The sequence below is a fragment of the Pinus tabuliformis genome, chromosome 5_2 (genome assembly GCF_031772625.1).
Source record: "Pinus tabuliformis cultivar Carrire ecotype Pingquan chromosome 5_2, CPIR1, whole genome shotgun sequence".
In the NCBI taxonomy this organism is placed as follows: domain Eukaryota; kingdom Viridiplantae; phylum Streptophyta; class Pinopsida; order Pinales; family Pinaceae; genus Pinus; species Pinus tabuliformis.
In genome coordinates, this window is record NC_142306.1 from 207699886 (window position 1) to 207722586 (window position 22701).

Consider the following 22701-nt stretch of genomic DNA (forward strand, 5'->3'; position numbering starts at 1 on the left):
CTAATATTGTTCATATTAACTTATATACACTTTAACATATATGTTAATTTTTGTGTATATATATTAAATTTACTAAAATTTGTTTTTAATATAATAAAAGTGATTATTTTTTTCTTGAAATATGGAAAAAAATTAGAATTTATGAAAATGGAAATAATAATTTAAAAAAAAAAAGTTAAATGAGAAGAAAATAAATCTAAAAACAAAAAAATAGTCACTAACATAAATGGAAATTACTAAAAAACCCATAATAAAACATTAACAGATTACTTTGCAAATAAATAAATTTAAATAATAATAAAAATTGAATTCCTAATATTAAATTATGGGTAAATAACCAATTTTATTGGATAAAAAACAAACTAATACACCATACTAACCCAAACTAAATAGGTAATACAAAGCCAAGTATAAATAATAAAAAAATACAATAGCAAAATATCCTCAAAGAAATACAAATACAATAGCAAAATATCCTCAAAGAAATACAGTGAATAGTTTTTATTAAGTTTTTGCATGTTCAATAAATCTTTTCTCCGACACACAATATAAAGTCTAATCAATAAATCTTTTATACGGTACATCGATACATAACAGAGTTCAAGGGAAGACTGATATATAGTCCCTCTCTATGCCATGCTGAAGAGATCGAAATGAATATACCTTGCTCGAGTAGCGGAGAGCTCGAGTGGAAGATTTTGTATGACGTTCTTCTGACACAACTCCAAAGGACTACGAGCTTCACAACGAAGCAAGAACACCTATTGGATTCTTAATTTAAACAACAGAGTCTGGTCGGCTATGCCGATTTAAATTTTCAAAGTAATGAAGGGTGGACTCACAGAATTAGGGTGCGTAGCATGCGAGGAGTTGGGGGAATTGGGAGCAGGCAAAGAGGGATGGCTTCAAACTACCCCCAATTTGATCTTTGCAATCACTTCTCAATCACTTGCCCTGGCCAACAAATCCTTGCTTGTAATTCTCACTTGGAATGGCGACGAGGGACCGAAGATTATCATCCGCCCAGCTCTCTCTTCAGAAGGAGACATTACTGCAATTGAATGGCTCGCATTTGACAAGGATCGAACCCTCGCCCTTGGTACTTCTCAGGGGTTTCTGCTTATTTACTCCTCCAATGGCGATTTGTTGCACAAACAGGTAATTCATTATTGCTCTCTGTCCGCGTTCTTCAATTGTCTCTCGAATTTACTCAAGCTGATGAACATAGCGGGCAACTATTTAAAGAATGTCGATTATCTCTATTCTGAACTGTTACACAAATAGTTAAGTTGTTATTAATTTCTTTGGAGTCTGGACTTCAATGTTCTCCGGCTTTTACTCTAACAGATAGATGTGGCAGAGACATGAGGTTCTCTAGATCTTTCTGAAACATATGGAATTAACAGCGAAATAAGGTTGTCTGGATTTTATTTGACGGGATGAATTTGGCAGAGAAATAAGGTTCTCTGGATTTTAGTTAAACAAATTAATTTAGCCGAGAAATAAAGTTCTCTGGAAGTTTTACTCAAACAGATGAATGTAACAGAGGAAATCAAAGTTCTTTGGGTTTTTACTTACATAGATATGTTAATTTTCGTGAACCTAGCACCGGACAATTTATTAATTTAGCATATTACAGATCTTCTGAATACATGCACAGCCAGGTTTTTAACGCATTTAGCAGAAGCAAGTTACGCCAATCTCAATCACATGTGACACATCTGCCCAATAAAATCAGTTCTTCATTAATAATTCAATCAGAACCTACTTGGGCTCCTATGCTGGGACAATGGCCCAACTAAAGAAAATACAATTACAGCATACCTTGGATCTGATCCAGCTGATCAGACCCTAGATCTGTTCTTGATCTCCTTGGCTGATCCGGATCTCCAATGCTGCACTTTCCTTGGACTCGGCACATTAGAATGGAAGTCCTTCTCCACTCATTGCTGAGATGCCTCTCTCAATGTCTTGTGCTGTTGTATGTTGTATCTTTCTCTTTTTCCTAGCATTGCTTTTACAACTTTACATTGAGCTAAATCTCTCACCTTAATCTCTAAAGTGATTGACGTTCAAGATTAGATCTTGTTGTATGTTGTATCTTTCTCTTTTTCCTAGCGTTGCTTTTACAACTTTACATTGAGCTAAATCCCTCACCTTAATCTCTAAAGTGATTGACCTTCAAGATTAAATCTTGCCTCACTTGAGATCAACGATTAAGATAAAAACGTAATCACTAAAGTAAATTACTTTACTTTTTCTCAGTTTCTTTAGGTCAATAGCCAACATAATTATGTGCTTTTCCTAAGAAAAACTTAGGGTGAGTTACAATAACAACTTGCTCAATGCTTGAGCAAGTGTCATAAGGAGACTTTGGGCGACTTTTGCACATTTAGACACTTATGCCTGTGCATAAGTACTTGTTCAAGTTACAAGCATCAACACTCTCTCTTAGCAAAGGTAGTACTTTTAGCACCTGGAACTAGCTCTGATCTTGGAACTAGCTCTACTGCAATGCTTGCTCTCTTTGAAATGGAAGTTTTCCCTGCCACCTAGTTCAGAATCATCCTTAAAGAGGTGTTCTCTTTGGACTTGTTCCTAGAAGTCTCCTACTCATGAACATCCTATAAGGTCATCTCATACTAAGAAACCTTCTCGAGAAACTTGGACGGATTAGTTGATGGAGACAAGCCCGCAATGGGCTACTTGTATGAGGCCATGGATAGGGCCAAAGAATCCATTAAGACCTACTATGATGATAGGGGGAATGAGGGGTTTCAGAAACAACAACTCCTATGGGAAGTGATTGATAAGCGATGGAACGATACACTGCATCGTCCCATTCATGCTGCAGGGATCTACCTGAACCACACATTTGCTTACTCGTGTGGTTTCTTATTTGATGCTGGGGTCATGGATGGATTCTTCACTAGCTCTGATCTTGGAACTAGCTCTGCTGCAATGCTTGCTCTCTTCGAAATGGAAGTTTTCCCCGCCACCTAGTTCAGAATCATCCTCAAAGATGTGTTCTCTTTGGACTTGTTCCTAGAAGCCTCCTACTCATGAACATCCTATAAGGTCATCTCATACCAAGAGACCTTCTTGAGAAACTTGGATGGATTTATTGACCACTCCTTCCCACTTGAACTTGAAGGCTAATTTCCTCCAAACTGCTCAACCTTTAGAGCTTCATACTCCTTGTTCTCTGACATTGTACTGCTTCTTGCCACTGCTCGAATATGTTGGACCTTTAGCCTATACAAATTGCTCTCTCTAACTCCAATGACATGGCTCTCTTCAAAGCTAGATCCCATGGGTTTGATGTTGAATTTTGGTAGCTGCGGTTGGTATTTTTTAATTGCATTAACCCACTAAATCAAAGGAGAATGGAAATACACATACATTTTTATCCAAGTCGATCCTTAAAGGAAATTAAAAGAAGAAATTCAAATTTTGAATTTTCCTCCAAAACTCATGTTGGCTCAAAGGAGGGAAATTAAATTTTAAATTTAAAAATTCAAATTTTGAATTTGCCTCCAAAACTCAAGTTGGCTCAAAGGAGGGAAATAAAATTTTAAATTTAAATTTCAAGCAGGCTCTAAATCTCATGTCGGCCTAGCCAAAAGTCACATCGCTCGAGGTACCTTAAATTTCTATAAATTGACACTCGACATCCTCCTTGACCAATTCAATGATCACACATTTTCTCTCTTTCTAGCTCGCACGTGGGAAGCAACACTGAGGAAGGAGCCAAAATTTTTCCGTGGAAGTTTTTTAATCCGTTTGACCTAGTGTTGCGAACATCGCGATTTTTTCACTGAGTTGATATAATTGTCGACTTTTTCAACGATTTTTTTTTTTTATTTTCAAAAAATCGTTAAAAAATTGCGATTTTTCGATCGGAAAAAATCGTGGCCGGTGAAAACAATGACGTACAAATGCGATTTTGTGGTTTTTTTCTCATATTTATTTATTTATTTTTATTATTTTTTTCAGACAAAGGGCAAGACTGAGAGCTAAGGAGGAGGATAAATCATCTACAAGAGCAAGAGAGGAGAAAACTGAAGGAATTTAGCATCCCAAGCAAAAAAAAATAAAGTTTGGACCAAGTTTCTTCAACAAAGCGTGGTTTTTAGGTATGGGCATCAAATTTGGCCCTTTTTTTTGTTTTGTTTTTCCTTGGATTTCTACCACCCATTTATTTTCAATGATTTTTGATTGGATTGATTGTGTTTTTTCTTCATTTTTGTTGTATATAGTGGAAAGGGTTTATTTTGGTAAAAAATGCAAAAACTTGATTGTTAGAGTTATTAATTTAATTTCTTCTTGTGCTCTAGTTTTTTTCCATTATTTTTGCTTGGGTTTGAATGTGTATTTTTCCATTATTGTTGCATTGAGTTGAGTTTTTTGTTTGTTTGTAAAAAATTCAATATGTTGTATGTAAAATTTTATTTTATTTTTTTAACTTGCAATTCTTCTTGTGCCCTAGGTTCAACTTCAAACTTCAAACTTCATCTTACATTAAAACTCAAGAGTTCAACAAAGTTACAAACATGCCAAGGAAATTGGACCCTCTATGGGAATTTGGTGAACCTGATGGAGAGTTTGACAGATCAAACTTGACTTGCAAGTCATGTGGGCATCATATCACAAGGAGGGTATACAGATTGAAGTATCACCTTGCACAAATTCCTGGACATGAGGTAGGGCCTTGCACAAATAAAAATCCAGAAATCATCCGAAGAGCCCTTAGATCATTGGAAGAAATAGAGCAAACCAAATTGTCCAAGTTAGCTCTGAAGAGTCAAATAGCAGGGACCGGGAGTAGAGTGTCAGGATTGGGAGGTGAACATGAGAGTGGTATTGGTTCTACTTCAACATTAGTATCTACAACCAACCCTGTAGCTGCCTCATCATTTTTTGTTCCTAGAACCACACCTGGTTCACAACCATTTATCTCTTCAATTATTAAAAAATGGGAGAAAGAAGCTGAAAAGTTGTTGGGCAAGTTTCTTCTTTGGAGTGATATTCCTTTTAGCGTTGCAAGGAACAATCCATTTTTCTAGCCCGCGGTTGATGCTATTGTTGTTGTTGGCCCATGGTACGAAGTCCCTTCTTATGATGACTTTAGAGGGCGCATTCTTCAAAATGAAAAGGTTGACTGCACCAAGAGATTGGAGGAGTTTAGGGCATCATGGGCACACACAGGATGCATTGTGATGTCAGGTGGTTGGACCGCGATCAAAATGGTAGAAGTCTTATAAACTTCTTGGTTAATTGTCCCAAAGGGACAATGTTTATGAAATATGTTGATGCATCTGCACATATCAAAGATGCACGATTATTATGTGATTTGTTGGCTGTGTTTATTCTGGAGGTGGGTCCAGAACATGTTGTCCAAGTCATAGCGAACAATGCTGCAAATTATGTTGCTGCTGGCAAGATGCTTATGGAGAGACATCCTACCTTATTTTGGACACTTTGTGCTACTGCATAGTGCATTGATTTGATGTTGGAGGACATAGAAAAATTTCCTTTTGTCAAGGATATTGTTGAGTCATCAAAAAACATTACAAAATTTATATATAATCATGCATCTGTGCTTCATTTGATGAGAACATTCACCAACAACAAGGAGTTGGTGCGCCCTGCCATTACACGGTTTGCCACCAGTTTCATATCTCTTCAATCCCTCTTGAATTCTATGTGGGATGTGAAGAGAATGTTTATTTCAGATGACTGGCATGCTTTGGCATTTAGCCGCAAACTAGAGGGAGAGGTCATATGTAGATTAATTTCATAGGGCGCACCAAACAACCATTCAGACCTACTATGATGATAAGGGGGATGAGGGATTTCAGAAACAACAACTCCTATGGGAAGTGATTGATGAGTGATGGAACAATACACTCCATCGTCCCATTCATGTTGCAGGGATCTACTTGAACCCCGCATTTGCTTACTCCTATGGCTTCTTATTTGACACTAAGGTCATGGATGGATTCTTCACTTGGGTTCAGAGGATGGTGCTATGTTTTTGACGCATTTAGCAGAAGCAAGTTACACCAATCTCAATCACATGTGACACATACAGATTCTGCCCAATAAAATCAGTTCTTCATTAATAACTCAATCAGAACCTACTTGGGCTCCTACGCTGGGACAATGGCCCAACTAAAGAAAATACAATTACAACATACCTTGGATCTGATCCAGCTGATCAGACCCTAGATCTGTCCTTGATCTCCTTGGCTGATCTAGATCTCCAATGCTGCATTTCTGCACTTTCCTCGGACTCGGCACATTAGAATGGAAGTCCTTCTCCACTCATCACTAAGATGCCTCTCTCAATGTCTTGTGCTGTTGTATGGTGTGTCTTTCTCTTTTTCCTAGCCTTTCTTTTACAACTTTACTATGAGCTAAATCCCTCACCTTAATCTCTAAAGTGATTGACGTTCAAGATTAGATCTTGCCTCACTTGAGATCAACGATTAAGATAAAAATGTAATCACTAAAGTAAATTACTTTACTTTTCCTAAGTTTCTTTAGGTCAATAGCCAACATAATTATGTGTTTTTCCTAAGTTAAACTTCGGGTAAGTTACAATAACAAATTGCTCAATGAGCAAGTGTCATAAGGAGACTTTGGGTGACTTCTGCACATTTAGACACTTATGCCTGTGCATAAGTACTTGTTCAAGTTACAAACATCAACACTCTGTCTTAGCAAGGGTAGTACTTTTAGCACCTGGAACTAACTTTGATCTTGGAACTAGCTCTATTGCAATGCCTGCTCTCTTTGAAATGGAAGTTTTCCCTGCCACCTAGTTCAGAATCATCCTTAAAGAGGTGTTCTCTTTGGACTTGTTCCTAGAAGTCTCCTACTCATGAACATCCTATACGGTCATCTCATACTAAGAGACCTTCTCAAGAAACTTGGACGGATTAGTTGATGGAGACAAGCCCGCAATGGGCTACTTGTATGAGGCCATGGATAGGGCCAAAGAATCCATTAAGACCTACTATGATGATAGGGGGAATGAGGGGTTTCAGAAACAACTCCTATGGGAAGTGATTGATGAGCGATGGAACAATACACTGCTTTGTCCCATTCATGCTACAGGGATCTACCTGAACCCCACATTTGCTTACTCTTGTGGTTTCTTATTGGATGCTGGGGTCATGGATGGATTCTTCATTTTTGTTTAGAGGATGGTGCTAGGTTTTTAATGCATTTAGCAGAAGCAAGTTACGCCAATTTGGGCTTGTTTGACTAGGTTTGACCTGAGTAGTTTCTGTGGTTAGTTGACCTAGTTTGATTGAAAATCAAATTGTATCTCTTCTTGAATTGACAATTATCCTAAGAAAAGGTTGTTGGGTTTTTCCCTAGCTAAGGGTTTTCCCAGGGTAAAATTTCTTGCTTCCGTGCATTGTGATTCTATTGTCATACCGCATTTATGGTTGAATTTCCTTGAAGTTTAATTGCAATGATAATCTAATGCGCAAAAGTTATATCAATATCATTTGAGGTAATTATCAGTTTTAGGAAATTGTGCTTGTCTATTTTGCACTTAAACATCAACATTTGATCGATCCTTGTTTGTCTGGGAACGCTACACAAAACCCCTTTATCTCTATCATAGAGACTAAGAGCAAGCTCCACTTGAGTTCTAGCACCCATAACACATCCTTCATTTCCAACTTGCCTCATCGCTTGAGTTGGAATATCACTGTTCCCATTTCCTTCATTGCATGTTTGGTATCAACACCAAACTCCACATGCATCTCTGAGTCCCACTCGGTCAGGCTATTGAATAACTTCCATGCTCTTGTCATATGTCATGTGGCTCCACTATCGAATAGCCATGTGCCAATTGGTATGGTGCCCGAGGAAAGGTAGGAAACAAGTGTGAACTCAGTTTCAAGCTTCTTGGCAAACTCTTCCACCTGAGCTTTTGCTGATGCAATTATAGTTGACTACATACCCAATTTTCCCTTCTTCCTCTTTGGACACTGTGAAGCATAATGTCCCATGTTATGACAAACAAAACAATTGACCTTAGTCAAGTCCTTTTTTGATTGTGAAGCTGACTCCTCACTCCTATTGCTTGAACTTTTTTCTTTGCTCCTCATTGTTTGATTGTCAAGAGTAAGATTCTCATCATCACTCTTGTGCTAGCCTTCTGATAGAGATTCCTCCTGAATCTCCTCGTAGATGAAATCATCTGTAATGTCCCCATTTTTAGTTTCCTCTATAGTACAGCCAGGACGAATTTTCATGGTACGTGGTGGCCAGGTCATAGGAGCAGGATTACGTCATCAACAGTCTCAGAGGGGTTTTGAGGAGTTTTTATGGGATGTGACGACGATTGCTTGGCATATTCATTATCATGAGCAATTCTGCACAATGTGTTTTAGGTTCTCCATTGCTTTCAGATAATTCCCGTAAAACGAGGTTATTATTGAGCATAACTTAATTAATCACGCTTAAGGTGGCATTTCAGGTGGAATATTTGACAAAACACCTTAGTGTAATAGCTCGTTGGAACCGGAAAGAGAATATCTACAATATGGGATGCTAAGAAGTGACTTCTAGTGGTTGGAGAGAGTATGGTGGGCGATGTACCATTTTCCTAGATTAAAAATGACTTTAATTAGTCTTAATCAGTGTGGAAAAAGTTTGGATTAAATCCCCAAAACACGATTTTTTTGGCTAGCCGATTAAATCAGCGGATTTTTTCACTCCTAAAAAAATCGGGATTAAATCGTAAAAGTCCTTATTTAATCGAGAGTCGACCCAAAAAGTCGTTGAGACTTCCCAGGCCGCAGATAAGAGGTGGAAAAGTGGAAAAAACCCATCATTTTTTGTTGTTTTTGCTCCCATTCATCCCTGTGGAGAGAGGAGGTGTTTGCCATTGCCCAAGAGGAGGAGATTTGCTAGTTTTGTGGTGGGGATTTGGAGATTTGTCCACTGCTCAACATGAGAGATTCAAAGTGTTGATTTGTTGCTGCCAGGTATGTATTTTAATTTCTCTCTTAGTCTTTGTTACACAAATGGCTTCTTAAATTTGTCTATAATTCTATTAGTTTGTTTTTATTTTATTTTTGTTTAGAATTTTGAATCAAAACATTGTTTAGAATCTAGATTGAAGCAAAACTTCAACTTTCAAGAATCAAATGACAAAAATTCAAACCCTTGTTTAGTGAATCTAAGTGTGTTCAAGTGAGTGAGAAGAGGCATTTAAAATTTAAAATCAATAATTACATTTGTGTTTGCTTCTTATGTGATGGGCAATTGCTATTTTTTTCCAATTGTTTTTTGTGCCCAGGTTCAAATTCAAGTTCAAAGTTTCAAACAAAATGTCAAGGCTTTTGGACCCTATGTGGGAATATGGTGAACCCGATACTATACCCAAATCTGGGGGAGGGGCCAATAGAATGTATTTGACTTGCAAGTTGTTGCAAGCATATGTTAGGGGGTATCAACAAATTAAAATTCCATTTGGGGCAAATTCCAAGGCAAAATGTAGACCTTTGCCCAGATCCATCTTCCATAAATCATCTGACAAGCCATTAAATCGATGATGGATAAAGAGGAGGGCAAAGTCACCAGGGCAACACTAAAAATCCAACTTGTAGGGGCCTCAAGAGTGGGGGGAAGTGAGAATGGTTCTTCAGCATCACTCTCCACATCCACATGTCCCAACCCCACAACTTTCTCAACTTTTTTTGTTCTTAGAACCACACTTGGTGCACAACCTGACATCAAATTGACACTTAAAAAAAAGGAAAAAGCACAAGCTGACAGGTTGGTCAGTAAATGTCTTCTATGGAGTCATGTTCCTTTCAACATTGTCAAGACAAACCCATTCTACCAACCTATGTTTGATGTTGTTGTTGTCATTGGCCTGGGGTACAAGGCCCCTACCTTTGCAAAATTGAGAGGGCCTCTTCTTCAAGATGAAAAGACTGATTGCACTTCTAGATTGGAGGAGTTTACGACATCATGGGAACATATTGGATGCACAATCATGTCAGATGGTTGGGCTGACCAGAAGGGTAGGACCTTTCTTATCTTCTTGGTTAATTGTCCCAAGGGGACAATGTTTATGAAATCTGTTGATGCATCTACACACATTAAAGATTCACGTTTATTATGTAAGTTGTTGGACATCTTTATTCAGGAAGTAGGCCCATGAAATGTTGTCTAAGTCATAACGGACAACGTTGCAAACTATTCTGCAGCTGGCGAGTTTCTTATGGAGAGGTATCTTAACTTGTTTTGGACACCTTGTGCTGCTCATTGTATTGACTTGATGTTGGAGGATATAGGTAAGATTCCTCTTGTGAGGGATATTGTTGAATCATCCAGGAGCATAATTTTTTTTATATATAATCATGCATCTGTTCTTAGCTTGATGAGAAGATTCACCAACAACAAAGAGCTGGTTCGTCCCGCCATTACACGATTTGCCACTACTTTCGTATCTCTTCAGTCTTTGTTGAATTCTATGTGGGATGTGAAGAACATGTTTCTTTCACAGGATTGGCGTGCTTTATCTATTAGCCGCAAGCGAGAGGGAGAGGGCATATGCAGACTAGTTTCATATGATCAGAGCTTTTGGGCAGGAGTAGAGGAGGTGTGTGCCATTTTAGAACCTTTGGTAAGGGTTCTTCGGTTGGTTGATGGAGACAAGCCCGCAATGGGCTACTTGTATGAGACCATGGATAGGGCCAAAAAAGCCATTCCTGCTTATTATGAAGATAAGGGAGGCGAGGGGTTAGAGAAACAATAGGTCATATGGAGAGTGATTGATGAGCGAGGGAACAATACCCTCCATTGCCCCATTCATGCTGCAAGTATCTACCTCAACCCCACATTTTCTTACTCCTGTGGTTTCAGATTTGATGCCGAGGTGATGGATGGATTCTTCACTTGTGTTGAGCGGATGGTGGCATCTGAGCAAGAATGTGAATATATTTATAAAGAAATGGAGGTATATATGATGTGAGGTGGCACATTTTGTTTTACCATGGCTATTAAGAATAGGATGACCAAAGTGCCAGGTAAGGCTTCAGTTTGTTTCAAACTTTCAAGTTTAGAATTTCAATGTTTTAACTATTTTTTTTGTATTTCTCATTTTTCTTTTAACTTGTAGATGCTTGGTGGACAAGCTATGGTGGCAGAGTACCCCATCTCCAAAAGCTTGCCATTTGAGTGCTCAACCAAACATGCAGTTCCTCTGGGTGTGAGCGCAACTAGAGTGTATTTGACAAAATACACAACAAAAAGCGCAATAGGTATAAAAATTTAAGATTAAAATTTTGAATTCATTTGATTATTTTTAATATTTAATTTTTCTAAGTACTAATTTACAATCTATGACCCTAATACAGATTGGAGTCCCAACGCCTCAATGACATGGTCTACATCTATTACAATCTTCGATTGTGGGGAAGCCATCTCATTGGACAATATTGATACCACTGCTGCATGGAGGGTCGAGACTGAGAAGTTGACCATGGACTCGATCCCTGATTGGTTAGATGGATCTAGAGGCACTAGCGACAAAGGAGGTAGCATTTGTAGGGGAGGGAGAGACAGAGGTAGAGGAGGATGAGCAACCTTAGGGTGAGGAGGCAGAGAAGGAGGAGGATGATGAGGAGGAGGTCACACCATCTAGGATGGGCAGCAACAACATGGGATAAAGGCCACCTCTTTTATTGGCTTCTAGAGGACGATTGAGTCCATTTGTATCCCTAGGGGCTGGGCCTTCTTCCTCTAGAGGAAAGGGCAAAGTGATTCCCTATTCTCGTAAAAGGGGCAGAGGATCTCAGTGACCGATTACTTTATGACATGTAGATGACTCATGATATACATTTATTATATTTTTTGTTGATATTTTGACTCTTGAGATTTGAGATTGAGACAAGACTCAAGATTCAGGAGTTGATTCATTATTTTGATATGTGATGTAGCACTAGACTTCATATACATATTATATATTAGCTTTCTTTACATGTTTATGTGGAAATGCATTTATTTGATGTTGCAGATACTTTAGATGCTAAAAAAATAAAAAAAAATGATTTTTTTTTGCCGACTTTTTCAAAGGACTCCCGACTTTAATGAGTTTTTCAATTTTTGGAACCTTGCCGATTTAATCCCGACTTTAACGAGTTTTTGGATTTTTGGACCTTTGCTGATTTAATCCCAACTTTGACTTTTTCCACATTGGTCTTAATTAAAAGGGGAAAAATTAATTAAGGGGAAAAGGCCAAAAGTGACTTAAAATAAATTAAAAAGTCATTCAAGACAAAGTCAATGAGGAGCTTCGAGAATAATAATAAAATAATAAAATAAAATACTTCTAGAAGATTAGAGATCTATTTATTGGGCCTTTAAAAGGAGGAGGAGGAGATCATTTGGGGCTTCTCGGTTTTGAGTATTTTTCTTTGGTGTGGATTGGAGAATTTAGTTCTCTACCTTAGTAGCCCCAGGACGAAAACCCTCAGGTGATTTAGTGAGAGTGCGCAAGAACCCATCTCTCCCCCTGGTGAATTCATTTAGAATTCACAGGTGCAATCATCAGGTCAATTTATTTTGTAGGCCAGTTGTGGCTTTTTTGTAGATCTTCTGAGCCCAGCACCTCAACCATTTCCATTTTCTTGTATTAAAATATTTTATATCAATAAAATAACTCTGAGTTCCACGGCATGTGCATCTTGTCGATTTTCAGTTGCAGTTCATGTTTTCTAGTTTTTGTCGGTAAATTGGTGATCTAAGTGGTGTAAATTATTTATGGAATTGACAACTTAAATTTCTGAAGCAATTTTCTGCTATTTGGGATATTACAATGGTATCAGAGCTGTGCATCCTGCCAGCCTGAGGGTTTATTGTAGATCAACTCCAGAAAAGGATTGTGGGATTAAATAAAGGGTTTCATGAGAAACTAGATTTCGTTTATCCTCTAGAATCACCCTAACTAGAATCTTGTCAATTCTGATTGTTCTCTATAACCACCCTAATTGGCTTATTATTGTAAATTTTTCTTCCATAGTTTATTATTTTGCAGGTTATCTATGAAGACGCCGTTGTGACAACCATTTGTTGCAAAAGATTTATTTATTTATTTATTTATTTTTTTTTTTTTTATAATAAAAGTGGGGCAACTATTATTTTGGCCAAATATTTAGCTAAAGTCCATTACTTGGCCAAAATTAATTATTTATTCTAAAAGGGACCAAGAATTAAATTTAAAAAAACTAAATATTTACTATTTAGTTGGTCAAACTATCTGACATTTACATTTTGTAAAGGCTGTGGAGTATTATGTAGGGATGTGAAAATATTATTAAAAGGGGCCAACATTTAATATTTTAAGTTGAATTTGGTGACAACAATTTACATTACTAAGGGCCCAAATATTATTTTTGTGAAGACTGTGAACTCAATTGGAAGAATCGAAACCATTGGTGGCGGAGTCTGTTTATCCCTGGAGGACGAGATCCACATCTTTAGCAGGCCAAGTTATCACTCAAGAGGCAGAATTTATCTATCGTAAAAATGTTGAATTAATCAATGTGATTCCACTTTCAGATTCAAAATATGAAGCATAGATAAGTTAATGTGTTTTCGGATTGCTTTGAGAGGGCTATTTTCCAAGTAGAACCAAATTTCAAGTTAAGAGGCCAAGTCTTTGTTTGGAGCTAGGAAAAAGGACACACATATTGAGGTCGAGGCACCATTTTCTTTTCAGAATTTGAAGTAGAGTTTGATGGTTATCTTGGTGACCAATTGTTTCAAACCAAGGCCGTGTTTCTTCTTCAGTCAAGATCGAGGGTTTTTATTGCCAAACTCCACAAGTTTCCAAAGCTCCATCAACAGGTATCCAAGTTACACTCACAAGGAGAATGTCCAAATTATTTGTGTAGTAGCAATGGATTCAAAAGGCCGAATAGTTGCATGATCCAGGAGTGCCGAATAATTGTGGATGGCCGATAAATCATTGAGCCATATCATTGCTATAATATCAGAGGTGGATCGAACTATTTATCTTCTTCCACCTTTGTCTACTCATTGAAATGTCAAACAATTCTTTTGAAGGATTGAGTAATATGCTGCGATGATGATCCTAGTTTTAATATGAACGAGGGAGACTGAGTTCTAAATCAAGGGAGACTGTGGTTCCAGGTTTGAAAAATCCTATAGCAATGCCTACTCAGAGGGATGCGTTGATTTCAAAGACATATTTATATAAGCAGTGATCTCAATCTTCTACCTGTTGGAGCTTGTTCTAGGTGCTATAGTTTGCACACTAAGGGTTTGTAAAAAGATTTAGAGGCCGTAGTTTACAACTATTTTGGAGTTCGATTACCCTTGTATGAGGCCGCATGTCTTCTTCAAAGAAATAAGGTTTTCAAGTGCCATTGATCCACCATTTCTATAATTGCACCGAGAGGCACATTCTACAACCCAGTATGGAGTAGATGTCTAAGTTTGCCTGTCTAGCTGAAATTTTAACTTTTGTCGGCCAAAATAAACATCTAATTTTTTTTTGGCTAATTTCAAGTTAAATAAATAAAAATGAAAATACATATATAAATAAAAAACCATTCATATAACAATAATGTTATTATTATTATGATTTCCAATTGCGCATTTCTGTCTAGAATTTTGGGTTTGAGTTGGATATAGATGGATATGAAAGGCCTTGAAGTGAACATATTGAAATTTTACTCTTGGCGCTAATGCAAAGATCGATCAAAACAAACCATAGTAATGCAAGGTTCGTTTTGAGCTTGAATTTTGTACTGTTAATACTGTGTGGTTTGAGTTGAACCTCTGTGGGCTTGAACAATTTCAGAGTTAAGTTAATATTTCTACTCTTTAATATGAAGAATTTAAGGTTTTATGTTGGTTTCTCTGCGTTTGAGTTGGTTATCTATCGATCTTTCTTCTTAGCCAAGTGAAAAAGCATCTTATTTTTAACATATTAAATTATTAATATTAGTTGTTTTAATATGTTAATTTAATAATATTTAATAAAATAAAAAAAATAAATAAAAATATTAAAATTAATAATATGGGCCCTAAACAAAAATGAAAATAACCATATAGATAAAAAACTACAATACAATCATCTCATGGGTTTAATAATTCTTTTATCATATATGTTGAATTTGAATGGATGATAAATTTACATTCAACAATTTTTTTTACCACATCAAAAGTCCAAATTAGGTAAAATTTTAAATATCTTTACTCTTTGCTACATCCAATACCATTTCTTGAATCAATGAAAAAAGGTTAATTCAACACAAAATTGAAAATCCTGCTCCAAAATCTTATAATATTTCTTTTAATTAAATATTTGTAAAGTGAATCTATTAAAAGGAAAAACCATATCCTGTGGATATATTAAACTCTTTAAAGACAAATATTTCCACGTCAAAGTTGTAATATTCGAAAATATTAATTTGATATAGTTTTATTATGAATTTTGTTATCATGCCATGTAAAAAACATCATTAAATCTAATATTAATATTAATATATTAAAATATAATATTATTAAATTTAATAGCTTTAGATTAATACAATATTAAATTTAATATAATATTAAAATAGTTATATTACAATATATATGAATATATCATGATATATATTAACTCTAGATATATATGGGAGGGAAGAATAAAGACAGAGTGATACAGGTGGAGAGATAGAGGGAGTAAGAGAAAGGGGGAGAGAGGAAGGATGAGAGAGAGGAGGAGAGAGAGAGGGATAGAGAGATGGAGGGTGAAGGGGAGAGAGGGAGGGAAGAAGAAAGAAATAGAGAGAGAAAAGTGGAAAGAGAAAGAGAGAGAGGGAGTGACAAGGGAGAGATATAGAGAGATAGAGGGAGATAGAGATATAGATGGAAGGTGAAGAGAGTGAATAAGAGAGAGAGATAGAGAGAGGGAGCGAGGGATAGTGGAGAGAGAGGGTGTGTGTGTGTTTGGGGGGTGAGATAGAAAGACACAAAAGGAGAGATGGAGGAGATATAGATATAGATGGAAAGGGGAGAGAGAGAAGAAGTTTTTTTGCACTAGATGCATTGATTTCAATGTAGATGGTGATTTTTAATCATATTTGATTGCTTGCATTGAAGGATATAAATTGAAGGAAAGGGGAGAGGAGAATTGAAGACAGAGGAGAGGAGTGAGAGAGGGAGAAAAGGGTAAAAGAGAGAGGGGGGAGAGAGGGTGAGAGAGAGAAGGAGAGAGAGAGAGGGAGAGAGTGACATGGTTAGAGAGAGAGAGAGAGATGGGGGAGAGAGAGGGAGGTAGGAGAGAAAAGGAGAGAGGAAGGAAAAGAGAGAGGAGGAGAGAGGGAGGGACAAAGAGATGGAGTTGGAAGGGGAGAGAGGGAAGGCAGAAGAAAGACATATAGAGAGAAAAGTGGAGAGAGAGAGAGGGAGTGATAAGGGAGAGATGGAGAGAGAGAGAGGGAGTGATAAGGGAGAGATGGAGAGAGAGTGTATATGTTTTGAGGGCGAGAGAGACAAACAAAAGAGAGATAGTGAAGGGGGGGAGAGAAGGAGAGAGGGAGGGAGATAGTGATAGAGTTGGAGGATAGAGAGAGAGAGAGATGAGGGGGAGAGACAGAGGGAGGTGGGAGAGAAAGGGAGAGAGGAAAGAAGAGAGAGAGGACGTGAGATAGAGAAGGAGAGAGGGAGGGGGGGAGAGAGAGAGAGGGATGTATAAGGGAGATTGAGAGAAAGGGAGAGAGGAGAGCAGAAGGGAAGAGAGATAGAAGGGGGGAGAGAGGGAGAGAAGGGGAAGAGAGGGAGGGAGAGATAAATAGATATGGAGAATGTGTGTGTATGTTTGGGGGTGATGTAGAGAGACAAATGAGAGATAGAGATATAGATGGAAGGTGAAGAGAGGGAAGAAGAGAGAGATAGAGAGAGGGAGGGAGAGAGAGAGAGAGATAGATATGGAGAAAGAGAGTGTGTGTGTTTGGGAGCGGTGAGATAGTGAGTCAAAGGTGAGATGGAGGGATATATAGATATAGATGGAGGGGGGATAGAGGGACGAAGATTTTTTTCACTAGATGCATTGATTTCAATGTAGATAGTGATTTCTAATTCTATTTGATTGCTTGCACTAGATGCATTGATTTCAGTGTAGATGTTGATTTCTATTTATATTTGATTGCTTGAACTAGATTCATTGATTTCAGTGTAGACATTGACTTCTAATCCTATTTGATTGCTTGCACTAGATGCATTGATTTTGGTGTAGATGTCTTTTAATTCTATTTAATTGTTTGCACTAGATGCATTGATTTTCGTGTAGATGTTGATTTCTAATCCTATTTGATTGCTTGCACTAGATGCATTGATTTTAGTGTATATGTTGATTTCTAATCCTATTTGATTGCTTGCATTAGATGCATTTATTACAGTGTAGATGTTGTTTTCTAATACTATTTTATTGCTTGCATTAGATGCATTGACTTCAGTGTAGATGTTGATTTCTCATTTGATGTAACTGGATATATGATGGTACATTAATTTTAAAGTGATTGGATTAACAATGTGCATTGATTTCAGTGTAAGCACAAAAAAATTGACAATGTGCATTGATTTTTGTGTTATAGTAATTCAACATATTAATATTGGAGAGCAAGAGAGACAAGGTATGATGTTTACTACAATAACTTGAGTTGAAGATTTGAATGGTTTACAATTTCAATTGCCCTTTTCATATAATCGATATGAAAAGATGGCAAAACTAACAGGGCTGACAATAAGAATAGTAAAAGAAAATAGTTTGAGATTGATCACAATGAAGACCATTTGTAATTGGTTGCATTCTTATTATTCACATTTTATATCATTCAACACTATTACATTATCACTTTGCATTCAAAATTTTTATTTCATCATTTTGCATCATTAAAGTTATTAACAATATCCATCATCTCAACAAACTAAGGTAACTGAGCAAATTTAAAATTAAAACTACTCTTCAAGATATATTTAGTAATACTTGGAGGGACACTATTAAGAATTAATTAGTTGTTAAAAGTTAAGACACCTAAAATTAAATGAAATTGATGTGCAGTATCAATCCTCTTGCAAACTATTAACAAGATTGTCTCCCTTCTTCATCACCAACTAATTACTAATGATGAATTACACACACATATAGAAATATAACACAACAACTATAACACTCACAAAATTTACCATCCAAATCCGAACACATAAACACACGAACCACTCAAAGTATCCAAACATAGACGTACAATCCGTTCAAGGCAAGTAACATAGACTAAATTAGAGAAAATAATGATATGGTCTTGTCAAGCAAAGAAAACATATTGTATATTTCAAAATATGAAGTTTATCTCAAACATATACATAATAATAATAATCTAAAAACGTGACATTGTTTCCCTCAACTGGAACCAACCTAGATCCATCTAACTCCGGATCAATCGTGCGTCGAGAGGGATCAAATCCCTCGAGGTGCAAAGCTTTCTTCAAATACTACACTCCAAAAAGAAGGTTTGCACTAAGAGGGATTTGATCCCTCTTGGCACATGATAGATCCAAAGTTAGATGGATCTAAGTTGGTTTAATAAATAGAAAAGCAAGCTATGTCAAAGAGAAAAGATCGAGTTATATTGTACCTATGTCTATGGTTGGGAAGGTTGTATGGTATGAATTTCAGAGGGAGTTCGATCATCTTATTGACTGATTCTTTATTACAAATAATTCATCATTTCTCCAACAAATTTTCCATGCCAAAGACAAGTAATATGTTAATTTTAGGCAACAATGGTATGTTCTATGCTTTAGAGCAATTTTACTTCAATTTCTTTATTAGCCCAGTATCAATATTCATATTAGCAATCACATCAACATGATAATAAAATGCAAATAGAACATAAACACAAATAGTAGAAGACAAGCCAAGACAAGAGGACACAAGATGTGGCACCAACCAGGGACAAACCCCAACGTGGGAAACCCTTGATTAGATCATCTTTTAGTCTTCAATAGTTCAACAAAGAGAGATAGTACAATTTACAAATTTGATAAGTTATAATAGCAACAAAAGAGTCATAACCAGAAAAGTCAACGCTGGTCAACATGGTAGATTTGACCCTCAACAAATCGGTCAACTTTAGTCAACTTCGACCTCGAAACAACAAGATAAAACAACCCTCAAAACAATCAAATTCAGCCCAGTCAAAGTTTACTCAAACAACCCACGTGTTGTTAGCCCTAGCTGCAGTCAACGCTGATTAATAGTCAACGTTTAGCCTCGATTTTTGTGCTCAAAAATGCGGCCTGCCCAAACAAAGATAACCCTCACAAAAATGTAGTCAAAGGAGGTCAACGCATTTTGGTCAACGCTTGGTCAAATTGTCCAGAAATTCGATCTCCTGAAATTTCGGCCTCTTGAAATTTCACTCTCCTAAAATTTCAGACGTGTGGAGAGAGAGAGAGGCCCAGAAATCCATACGCAATCAATCAGGAGAGAGAGAGAGAGAAGTTTGAAGATGAGTGTGTCTAAATGAGGCTAAGTCACCTTCTATTTATATGCAACGTTGAGGATGAATAGATGTCACTGTTGGGCTTCTGAGCCTACATAAGTTTGCTAGCCGACCTTGACAATTTGACCATAATCAAAATAAATTCATAACTTCATTTGTACATGTCAGAATTGGATGATCTTTAGATCAATCCTACACCTCTTGGAGAGAGGAATCCAAGAAAAATATCAACTGTCATAAATAAGATGACTCATGTGGAGTTTGGCCCCAGTTGCCAATTTTAACATAATTCCTATCTATAAGGGAGAACCGAATCAATCAAGGAAAAGAGGAGAAACTGTGGACAATTCCAGGTACTAATCTTTAGAGAGCCAAGCGCTAGTAAAAATAACACAAAATTTTGCGTTTGGAAGGCACCTATATGTTTGTGCTCCAGAATTGTAATTTCTCTTGAGACCACCCCTGTAGTAGCTTGATGAAAAGGAGGCTGAATTGTATGATCAATATCCCTATAGCATCTAGTAAGGAGGAGGTCGCATTGCCATATTCTTACTAGCTTGAGGCTTACCCCAATGGATTAAAGGAGCAATTTTGCATGAATCATATCAACTGAAGAAGTTCCAGGTTCTCTATCTCTATATTCACTGTATATATTTGTGGAAAAACTATTCATTTCCTTTATAGCATCATTAAATCAGTTGTGATGCAAACTACTTGAGCCAACTTGTAGTATGATCATAAAATGTTTGACAAAAATCTTCAAAAATCAGAAAACACAGTGAGCTTTTGGAAGGCTAAATTCCTCAGCCATCAGAAAACAAGTTTGTTATTGTTGTTGCCCAGTTATCCATCAACATTACTTGACCACTGTACATTTCCATGAACTTCGTATAAAGCCTTGTAGAAGAGTGTCTATGTCTTGTATTTTGCCATGTATTGACTACTAGTTTGTGTAAAGGGAAAGGTATATCTTGTATGTGAGAGATATTATCACATTACTATGATGTCAGTCAAAGTCTTGCATGAGTCAGCTTGATGTACTTGTTATCATTGGGTTAAGCTATGGAGAAATTTACAGAACTCTTGAATGAATTGAAAAGATTGAACAATACAAAAGGCAATTCCTTGAACCACCATGCATCATTGAACCAAAAACCCAAGTAGATCAATAAATCTTTCTCAAGCGGGTTCCATACCATTCTTCAACAAGAGCAGGCAAGGGATTTGCAGAAGGGGCCGGAAGTAGGACTCAAAATCCTCGCACTTGGGACAAAATTGAAACACGAGCGTCATAGTGAAAGCCCTTCTCAAACTAGAAGAGCTAGACTCACTCCTTTCTGAGATGGGCCAGTTAGAAGGGAAGAAGCTAAGTTGGGCTTTAAAACCAGCCATGCTTGCCCTTATACAACACAGATTCTTGGAGTACCCTTGTGAAGGGGTCAAACTTCCAATTGCATCCTGTCTCAATAACATCATGATGTTGACTGCACCTATACCTCCTTACAATGATGATATTATGAGGGGAGTTTTCAGGCTGATAGTAGAGACCTTTCAAGACTTGGATAACACTGTGGGTCCTACCTTTGGGAAAAAGCTTGAGATTTTAGAAGCCATGGCCATGCTCAGATCATATGACATCATGTTTGATCTAGAGTGTGATGACCTGATTCTTCAAATGTTCCAATGTTTCTTTAGTATTAAGAAACATCATCCGGACATGTTTAAAACACATATGCAGTCCATTTTTTTCTCATGCATGGGAGGCCATGATGCCATTTGCAAGAGTTTGTAGTCTAAGTTGTTGGCCATTTGGAGGAAGGAACTGATAGTCTCACCTACTGCTTACGAACTAGCTGAAAGGTTGGTTGACAGAACATCAAGCTGCTTAGAAGACAATTGACCAAGGAGGAGCTACTCAGGTTTGGTGGACAATGCAACAAGAATGAGTTAAGGAGAAAGGGTCTTTGCTTCATTTGCAAGGAGCCTTTGGAGCCTGGTCACTCATGTTGGAGTGACACTGAGGAGATGATAGGGGTAGATTAGGAGGAGACTCCTTCTAACCTTTCAGAGGATGATTCTTCTTCAATATTTGAGTCCATGGATTTCTACCAGGATATCTCTAAGGAGCAAGAGCAATGATTTGGAGTTGTTGACAACAACCTAGATATGCACCCATGTGTGATGGAGGAGTATGATGAGTAGAACGTTGTCTCCATGAGGGAAGAGGATCGAGGAGTTGACTTGCATGGAGAGCACATAGAGGAGCGTGAGTCAACTGAGGAAGATGATATGCACAATGTGCATGATGAGCCATTTATGGAGAGCTAGTTGGAGGCTCATGTTGAGTCCATGATGGAGGAGGATGAGCAACCATCTTATGGACCAACCAATGATGATGCGCAAGCAACTGGTAGAGTTGCAACACTTTTAGGCAGAAGCCCTCTCTAGGACTACATAGATAGGGTGTGCAACACGGTTTTCCCACTTGTGTCCATCATGGAGAGAGAGGCAGGGTTTTCTAGATGCATCTTGTTGATTATCCAGGCAGAGTTGTGTGAGTTGGGCATGGTGCAACATAGGGGAATCGTTCAATAAATAGGTGGCTATGCATCCAGTCCTTCCCACAAGATGGATTGGCAAGAGATCATGAGTTGGTATCGTATTGATGGAGCATCATTCTTAGTCAGGGGCATAGTACAACAGGGGCCCTCAAATGTGAGGGATACTACATGCTTTAGTTGGCAGTGTGATGTAGGCCGATAGTTCATCAACATTCTAGTAGCACTAGCCCAACGTCAACATAGTGGGGTTGACCTTGGGTTGGACTGGAGAGAGGTGATGAATTGGTATTTTATTAGTTGAGCAACTTTTATGGCCAGAGACAGGGCAAAGTTAGAGCCATGCGATATGGGTGAAGATGATTGGCCAAGATGGCATTGGGATCTAGGCGGATCTATTCATAGTAGGGTGAGCTAGAGATTTGTTTGGGATCCAAGTATTAAGGGATCCATGCATGATTGGAAGATGCAGAGGCATGTGACACAATGGTTTGTATGGGATCCTGGTATCGGTATACAATGTATACAATTGCCTTTGCAATGGTCAGATACATATTGCTTGAGGGCAAGCAATATTGGTGTGGGAGGAC

The 22701-nt window shown here is 37.5% G+C and overlaps 1 protein-coding gene across 2 annotated transcripts in view; it reads left to right on the forward strand.

Annotated features, from left to right (window-relative positions):
* The first annotated feature begins 573 nt into the window (after positions 1-573).
* LOC149158288 (Rab3 GTPase-activating protein non-catalytic subunit) overlaps positions 574-22701 on the forward strand; it is a 179377-nt gene continuing 157249 nt past the window's right edge. Inside the window, exon 1 of one of the 2 annotated variants that reach the window (XM_089436181.1) lies at positions 574-1158. In XM_089436181.1, the coding sequence (XP_089292307.1) occupies positions 826-1158 (333 nt within the window). In that variant the 5' untranslated portion in view covers positions 574-825. The remainder of the gene's footprint in view (positions 1159-22701) is intronic. The other variant, XM_089436180.1, reaches the window with a different exon arrangement.